This window comes from Topomyia yanbarensis, chromosome 1 (genome assembly GCF_030247195.1).
Source record: "Topomyia yanbarensis strain Yona2022 chromosome 1, ASM3024719v1, whole genome shotgun sequence".
NCBI classification, from domain to species: domain Eukaryota; kingdom Metazoa; phylum Arthropoda; class Insecta; order Diptera; family Culicidae; genus Topomyia; species Topomyia yanbarensis.
The window spans coordinates 83092359-83101257 of NC_080670.1; the positions used below are offsets into that span (position 1 = coordinate 83092359).

Below are 8899 nucleotides of genomic sequence, written 5' to 3' on the forward strand. Positions count from 1 at the left end.
GGAGGAAAATTAGAGATTATTTCTTCAGCTGCTTGAAAGAAAATCTCATATGTTGATTTGCAAGCTAGGTCCGGTGGAAAGTACACTGAGACAAAAATGTGGATTTCATCAGCGATATGTGCTTTAACCCATACATGTTCAAATTCTTTGAATTTTGGTGAGACAATAAGATCGGAATTAAATATAGATGAAACTGCGATGAGAACTCCTCCGCCTGACATTCTTTGGGTTAGTCGTAAATCACGATCATCTCTAAAAACATTATAGTCACTACCAAAAACCTCATCACTTTTTATATCCTCATTCCAACTTGTTTCGGTACCTAGAATTATCGAAAATGAGGAGCCTAATATATTCTTATGGATTTCGTTCATCTTTACGGCGCTCCTCATTCTATTAAAATTTTGACAGTAAACCAAAATTTCAGTGGCTTTCGAAGAAGTTGGTTGTGATTCGTTATTCGTAAAAATATTGTTTAAAACTATTGTACTGTTACCAGCTGCCTCATGCTTGTCCTGGTCTGCCTCTGAGAAGTGCGTTAAAATTGGCGAAAACACGAACGTTCACAGGAGCAAGATGAACAATGATGTTTATTGTTATGGTGATTGTTGTTAAGACCATTGTTGTTTCTATTGCAAATGCTGTTTCTGTTGTTGTTGTTGTTGTTGTTGTTGCTGTAACTGCTGTTTCTGTTTTCGTTGTGGTTGTTGTTATTTCTGTTGTAGTTGTTGTTGCTGTTATAGTTGCTGTTTTTGTTGTAGTTGCTTATTCTGTGATTATTATTGTTGTTGTTGTTGTTGTTGTTACTGCTGTTAATGTTGTTGTTTCTGTTTCCGTTGTGGTCGTTATTGTTTATGTTGTGCCTGTTTCTATTGAAATTGTTGGTGGTATTATTGGACTTGTAGCTGTTGTTTTTGTTTCTATTGTTGTTGTTTCTATTTTGGTTGTAGTTGTGATTATTGTTATTGTTGTACTTATTGCGGTTCCTGTTCTTATTGCACTTGCTATCTTTGTTGTTGTAGTTGTTATTGTTATTACTGTTGATATTGCTGTATCTTGTACCCTGTTTTCTTCTCGATTTTTTACTCTTTGCTGCTTTATCTTTCTCTTTTTGTTGTTTAATGCGACGCTGTTTACGTAAGTCATATTCTGACCAGTCGGAGCGCCACACTCTTTTCGAACCAAGTGTGCGCCATCCATCTTTTGCCACTTGATTATGCTACGAACCTGAGATAGCAGTTTTATTTGAAACGACGGTCAATTCGTCCATCAGACTGGGGGGAGACGCCGCAGGTGTAAAACGAGCATTATTAACACTGGTTTCCAGGGTACTAATTGTCGCGGCAATTGCCCTTACTTCGTCTAAAATATCGTCGCCAACAGCGCTGGCTTGTGATTTTATTTCGTCAAGAGCATCACGAGCAGAAAACGACTGGTTACCGGTTTGTTCGTTGCATTGAGACGCCATGTCAATGGTTATAACGCTTAAATTTTGAACTTCGCAGCATATTTTTTTTAGCTCACGAGTCAGGTCAGTTGTGAGCTCCACCACGTACTCCTCAATGCGCTTCCTTGTGGATTCCATAGATATGTTGAATAATGACGTTATATGATTTTTTAAAACAACGAGCTCATCGGCCTTATTGACCGCGTTGTTTTCCATAGTGCGCGATAATGTTGACACCGCATAATCAACTTTCGCGCAGGTGATATTATTTACATTAGTCACCGCTTCTTTTAGCTGGTGATCAATGTTGTCGAACAGTTCACCAAATGCGTTCAACTTTTTGATGTCAGCAGCCATTCGAAGATTGGAATCCGTTTGCGTCTTGATTAAATTAAACAGCTGCTCCTGTTGGAAAAGCACTTTACGTGTGTCAATCCCCGTTTTAAGATTATGCTGACAATCCGAGCATAGAGGAATCATAAAAGACGTGATGTGATGCTCTTGGTGCCGTTGCACTCCTACACAGGCCGCGTGATACGATTTGTTACAAAACTCGCACTTCCATAAAAAACGATCATCACTAATTGAACACGATCGAACACTGCACGACATAATGCTGACTATTTTTTTTCGAAAATCGCGCGCGGCTTGAATTAAATTAATCAAATAAATACTTGTAGCGTAGCGCCGTTCAATTACGTCTACTACCGGTAACGGTCAACTAAGGAGTTCAAATATGAACATATGTTTGATGGGCTCTAGCAGACGAGCAAGACTGAATTCGAGTAAATCCTTTCTTGAGCATGTTTTCTGTTAAAGCCAAGAAAAACGGCTCCGTCTGGCAACACTAAACATGATCCACAAGACGAGGATCACTTGATCTCGTTTCATCACAATTATATTATATATGCCTTTCATTACTCTTATCACTACTAGGTAGTATATATAAAATACCATTGGGCACGATCACCCATCGCTCGGGATTGATCGTGATCGATATTCACCACTATCGCAATGAATACGAGGGCAGTTTCAGTACCTAATAAACCACGCTGTGCATCATACGTATCTATTTCGAATAAACAGTAGAGCAGCAATTATAATTAACTTTGCTAACTCAAATAAAGTGTAGTTTTCTCCGGATGATTGAACGTGTCATGCGTGAATAGATAAACCGAACATTCCCGGTCTGTACAGTTAGCCACGGGTGCTCAACTGTGGCATAGTGTTGTAGAACTTTTTAGTTATAGAACTTTAATTACACATCAATTCGCCAACGGTCCTGGTAAGATTTATAAACATTTTTTGGTCCTTCGAGCCGGATCCTTTGATCCAGAGGACCGTAGGGCGACAGTTTTTAGTGGTACAATAGACATTGTGACCGCGTGGAAGTGAAACAATAGTGCCGGTCTGGAACAATAGTGGCGTCAGTTAATCCGCCATCGCAATTGTGGTTTCAACGCACTTGGCTGAAAACCGCCATTGTACCAAACGGAACGGGACGGCGGAGAGCAACGGAGAGCTAAGTGCACAGGGCTTAGGAGCGCTTGGAAGGCTCACTTCGACACACGGAGGAACCAGGATCAACATCTGAACCAAGAAAAAGGGAAGTACTGTTGCATGTGATCTGTGGTGGCGTCATGCATGAGACGTGCACCGATGAGTAGGGTGGTTCGAAAAAATAAAATGGTGGAGATAAATTGATTTTTCCTTTGCATGCGAATTTTGTGATCCCTGAGTTTGAGATTGACGGTTGGTCTTGGTTCTGCTGGCATTTTTTTTTGGCTTGTTACTCATCTGGTTAGTTCCCCTCGCTGCAGTCAATTTCATTGGGTTGTTCAGTCTTCTGTCACCTCGGGGACGTCGAGTAGAGTCGCGGTTCGCGGTGTTCGAGTGAAAAGGTGAAGTGCAAGAAGTGAATGACATTAATAAACTTTGGAGTGCAGTGTAGAAGTGATATTAATTGAAAATAGTACGAGAGTGAATGAAATAAAAATGTCCAGTGAACTAAAAGATTTGAAACGGCAGGAGCGACAGTTACAAAGCACATTCAACGGCGCAAAGCAGTTTTTGCTAAAATTCAAACCGGAAAGGCATGCCGGTCACGTTGATAGTCGATTAGAGCTGCTGGAAGCCGCGATGAAGAAATTTTACTCGCTGCAGAGAAAAATCGAGTTGTTAGCTGACGAAGACGATGATAAGGAAGCATTCGATACTAAGGAAACACCAGGAGATCGTGCTGCTCGTGTTGGAACTCTTGCTGAAAGGCGCGAGGCCGACAATTTTCAGATCCTTCAGAGCGCTGAAGACCTTTACTGTGAGCTCAAGTCATTGCTGCAGTCCCTGAGACCAGGAACATCAATACCGGTCCCAGCTGACGTTTTGCCAGCTCCAGCACAGGCTCCTTCTTGTTCGTTGTCGCGAGTAAAGTTGCCCGAAATTCGCTTACCTAGTTTCGGAGGCAAAACTAGCGACTGGGTCACCTTCCGTGACATGTTTCTGAGCCTTATTCATCGCAACGATCAATTGAGTGCAATCGATAAATTTTCGTACCTGCGATCGTCGCTGGTTGGTGAAGCATTGCAAGAGATTGGCACGATAGATATATCTGTAGCCAACTACTTGATCGCATGGGATTTGCTCAAGAAGCGTTATGAAAACCGTAAGTTGATAGTTAAAGCCCATCTCGATTCCTTGTTTGCCATTGAACCAATAAAGCGTGAGCATTACGATGCATTGAGTCAACTTATTAGTGAATTTGATCGTAACCTTCAGATGTTGGAGAAAGTTGGAGAAGATCCGTCCCAGTGGAGCACAATTTTAGTTCACATGATGTGCTCCAGATTAGATCAATCAACCTTGCGCCATTGGGAGGCACATTATAGTTCGAAGGAAGTCCCCACATACGATGCTTTGATGACGTTTCTTCGGAATCAGTGTTCCGTTCTTCAATCTATAGCACCAGCAAAGCCTGTGCATTGTGAGATGAAGAAGCCCAAGTTTACTGTCACTCACACATCCGTGCAATCTTCTAATCGGTGCCCATTCTGCGGCGAAGGTCAACATTCAGCATTCAAGTGTCAGAAGTTCATCAAAATGAAGGTGTCTGAGCGGTATGATATGGTGAAACGCTCTCGGTTGTGTTTGAACTGCCTGTCTCCTGCGCATCTAGTTCGATCCTGTACGAAGGGGTGTTGTCAGCATTGTCATCAGAAACATCATACTCTTCTACATTCTGGAGTAACCAACGGCGGAAGATCATCAGCGTCAATCCCGCAGAATGACTCCTCCGTCCCACGAGTACAGAATCGACCACAGACAACGAACACTCAACAAACACAGCCACAAGCCCAGAACCAAGCCACACTCACTCAGTACACTGGACCATCCACAAGCTCATTTCCTACTGCAAATACAAATTCGCATTCGCAATCACACCCACCACCCACCACAGATCGTACTCCCATTACAAGCTCTTTACCCGCCAACATCTACACACCAAAACGTCAAGTTTTATTATCCACCGCGTTAGTGCGCGTGTCGGACATTTATGGAAATGCTCATTTAGCTAGAGCGCTCTTGGATTCTTGCTCAGAGTACTGTTTCATCACCACGACTCTTTTTCAAAAGTTAAAGTTGGCTGAGACTGCCAGCTATTTGTCCGTAGCAGGGATCGGTGGTTCTGTAGTCAAATCTACAAAGAGCGTAGAGGCTACAGTATCGCCTCGGTCATTGCACATTTCTTCCTATTCCGAGAAGGTGCAGCTGCACGTCTTGCCGAAGCTCACCTCCAAACTGCCTATGCAGGCGGTCAATATTAGGACTCTCGCCATTCCGGAAGATGTTACGTTGGCAGATCCAAATTTCTGCGACCCCGGACCAATTGACCTCATCATTGGTGCTGAGTACTACTACGATCTGCTGCTGAAGGAAAAGATGAAGTTATCAGAAGACGGACCCACATTGCAAAAAACTGTCTTCGGATTTGTTGTGTCAGGACGCATACCCGGTAGCATTCTTGGAATCCCCAAAACTATTTCCCACACGTGTTCCTCTGTCGATCTTCGTGATCTCCTTGGGATCTAGAGTCCTGTAGCAGTAGAAGTACCTATTCTGTGGAAGAGACGACGTGTGAAGAGATTTTCGAACGAACGACCGTTCGCGATGCAGATGGAAGATTCGTCGTCACGCTTCCCAAGAAGGAGTACATCATCGAGCAACTGGGAGATTCAAAGGCCATAGCATTGAAACGATTCCACGGATTGGAAAGTCGATTGGAAGCAAACGACACGTTGAAAAGATTGTATGGCGAGTTCATTCAGGAATACCTGTCCATGGGTCATATGCGAGAAATTGACCAAGAATATTGCGGTGCACAGTCCTATTACATGCCTCACCATGCGGCATTGAAGCCCGATAGCACAACCACAAAGCTAAGGGTGGTATTCGACGGCTCTTGCCGTTCGTCGACGGGAGTATCCTTGAATGATGGACTGATGGTAGGACCCGTCGTGCAGGAGGACTTGCTGTCCATCATATTGCGTTTTCTTTTTTGGAGATTTGTGTTAGTAGCGGACATAGCTAAAATGTACCGTATGGTAAGAGTAGCAGATGCAGATCAACCACTTCAGCGCATCTTGTGGAGAAATTCACCGAACGAGTCAGTGAGAATTTTCCAATTGACCACAGTCACATATGGTACCACTTCCGCGCCTTATCTCGCAACCAAGTGCCTTCAACGTCTTGCAAGTGATGGTGCAACCTCGCATAAAGCAGCAGCGAAGGTCATTGAGAAGGATTTTTACGTCGACGACCTGTTGACGGGCACGGACAGGTTGGAAGAAGGAACCGTTCTCACATCAGAACTCATTGATCTTACGAGTTCGGCAGGGTTTGAGTTGCGCAAGTGGAGTTCCAATAGCTTTGAACTTCTTTCGTCTATTCCACCTCTTCTCCGAGACGATCGTACCATACTGGAACTCGATTCGTCCAGATCCACAGTCAAAACGCTAGGGTTAATATGGGAGCCAGGCAAAGACTGTTTTAGATTTGCTGTACCGCACTGGAGCACTGAGCCAATCATCACCAAACGTATAGTACTGGCCGACACAGCTCGTATCTTCGACCCTCTCGGTCTCATCGGTCCAGTCATCGTACAGGCAAAAATTTTCCTCCAGGAGCTTTGGAAGCTTAAATCGGATTGGGACGATCCGTTGCCAAAAGAGCTTCAGAATTTCTGGATTGAGTATCGATTGAATCTATCCGCTCTCGACACACTCTCAGTTCCAAGATGGACGGGCTTCAGAAGTAACCTAGCTTCAACGGAAATCCACGGATTTTGTGACGCTTCAGAGGTAGCATACGGCGCATGTTTGTACCATAGGTGTAAGTCAGTCGACGGGTCAGTCACTGTTCGGTTGATTACATCCAAATCTCGAGTTGCGCCACTAGAAGATCTCACTCGGAAGAAAAAGAAACAATCCATCCCCAGATTGGAGCTTTCCTCAGCATTACTGCTTAGTCATCTCTATGAAAAGCTATGCAGTAGTTTCGAACCACCCGGCAAGGTATATTTTTGGACAGATTCCATGATAGTGAAGTGCTGGCTATCATCGTTACCTTCCCGGTGGCAAGCATTCGTTGCCAATCGTGTATCAGAGATACAGCATATCACTAAGAAGGGAGTGTGGAACCACATCGCCGGTGCAGACAATCCGGCAGATATCATTTCGCGGGGAATGACACCCACACAACTACAGTATCAACCTCTGTGGTTTGAAGGCCCTCTGTGGGTATGTCGAGCACATTCTACATGGCCAGAGTCAGCAGTCATCCAGTCAGAGCTGGATAGTTCTCTTTTAGAAGAAAAACCATCTGCGTCACTTCCGGTTCAAACAAAGCCTCAAAGTGATATATTTTTGCTGAGATCCTCGTTCCCGGATCTCGTTCGGATAGTAGCATGGATTCGTCGCTTCGCTTACAATGCATTACCTCGCAACCGCAGTAGCAGGCGTCTAGAACACTTGTCATCGACGGAATACAATGATGCTGTAACGATTTTGGTTCGAGTTGCTCAACACGAGAGCTTTCCTGAAGAAATAGCAGCTTTATCGAAAGGTGAACCAATAAAGTCATCATCTAAATTGCTCTCGTCAAATCCTCGTTTAGTTGATGGTATTCTCCGCGTCGGCGGTCGATTAGCTCATGCACCAGGGTCAGAATATCGTAAGCATCCAATGATTCTTCACCATCAACACCCACTGGCAAAGCTGGTCATGGAGCATTATCATCGTAAACTGTTTCACGCCGGTCAGCAACATCTCATAGCTTCGGTCAGAGAAAGGTTCTGGCCAACTCGCATTCGCGATTTAGCACGTTGGACCATCCATCGATGTGTTCAATGTTTTCGCAACAAACCCAAAGTCCACGAGCAGCTAATGGCTGATTTACCATCCGTTCGTGTCACTCCTGCAGCGGCATTCCTGAAAGTTGGAATCGATTTTTGCGGACCGTTCTACATTCGCTATCCAGTTCGTCGGAGTACGCCGGTGAAGTCCTTCGTATGCATTTTCGTTTGCCTTGCGACCAAGGCAGTCCACATGGAAGTCGTAGCAGATCTGTCAACGCAAGCATTTCTGCGGCATTCAAACGCTTCGTAGCAGTCCGTGGCAAACCGCTACTAGTCATGTGTGACAATGCGACCAATTTCGTTGGGGCAAATCGGGAGCTCGAGGAACTCCGGCTGCAACTGGATAACCAGCAGTTTCAGCACGAAATGATCAAGTCATCGGAAGAAGAAGGAATAGATTTCAAATTCATCCCACCGCGCTCTCCGAATTTCGGCGGATTGTGGGAAGCGGCGGTTAAGTCCTTCAAAGGACATTTTCGCAAGACCATAGGAAGCAGACCGTTGACATACGATGAACTACACACCATTGTTCAGCAAGTCGCAGCGATTCTAAACTCTCGTCCATTGACACCCTTGAGTAACGATCCTAATGATTACACTATACTGACCCCAGGACATTTTCTGGTGGGACGACCACTCACGGCGATTCCTGAACCAGATTTGCAAGAGATCCCCGAAAATCGACTCTCTCAGTGGCAACGTACGCAAGGATTCGTACAACAACTATGGCGGAAATGGAAGACGCAATATCTGTCAGATTTGCATAACAGGACAAAGTGGACTCGACAACGCAACAACATCACAGTTGGAACGATGGTCCTAGTAAAGGAGGAAAACTTGCCTCCTCAGAAGTGGCGGTTAGGCCGAGTTGCAGAACTGTTTACGGGCGAAGATGGAAACATTAGAGTTGTAGCTGTCCGGACAAGGGATGGCACCTTCAGAAGGAGCATCTCAAAAATTTGCGTCCTTCCAATACGGGACAACGACGAGAAGTCCCCTACGGAGGCGAACTGAATCCCTCCCAACGATGGTGCTGCGGCACC

The 8899-nt window shown here is 44.7% G+C and overlaps 1 protein-coding gene across 1 annotated transcript; it reads left to right on the plus strand.

The window, feature by feature from the left end:
- The first annotated feature begins 3442 nt into the window (after nucleotides 1-3442).
- LOC131696308 (uncharacterized) lies at nucleotides 3443-8106 on the plus strand. The gene is made up of 2 exons (XM_058984855.1): nucleotides 3443-5456; nucleotides 5534-8106. Exons 1-2 carry the CDS (start codon nucleotides 3443-3445, stop codon nucleotides 8104-8106), a joined length of 4587 nt encoding a protein of 1528 aa, XP_058840838.1.
- Nucleotides 8107-8899: the final 793 nt, after the last annotated feature.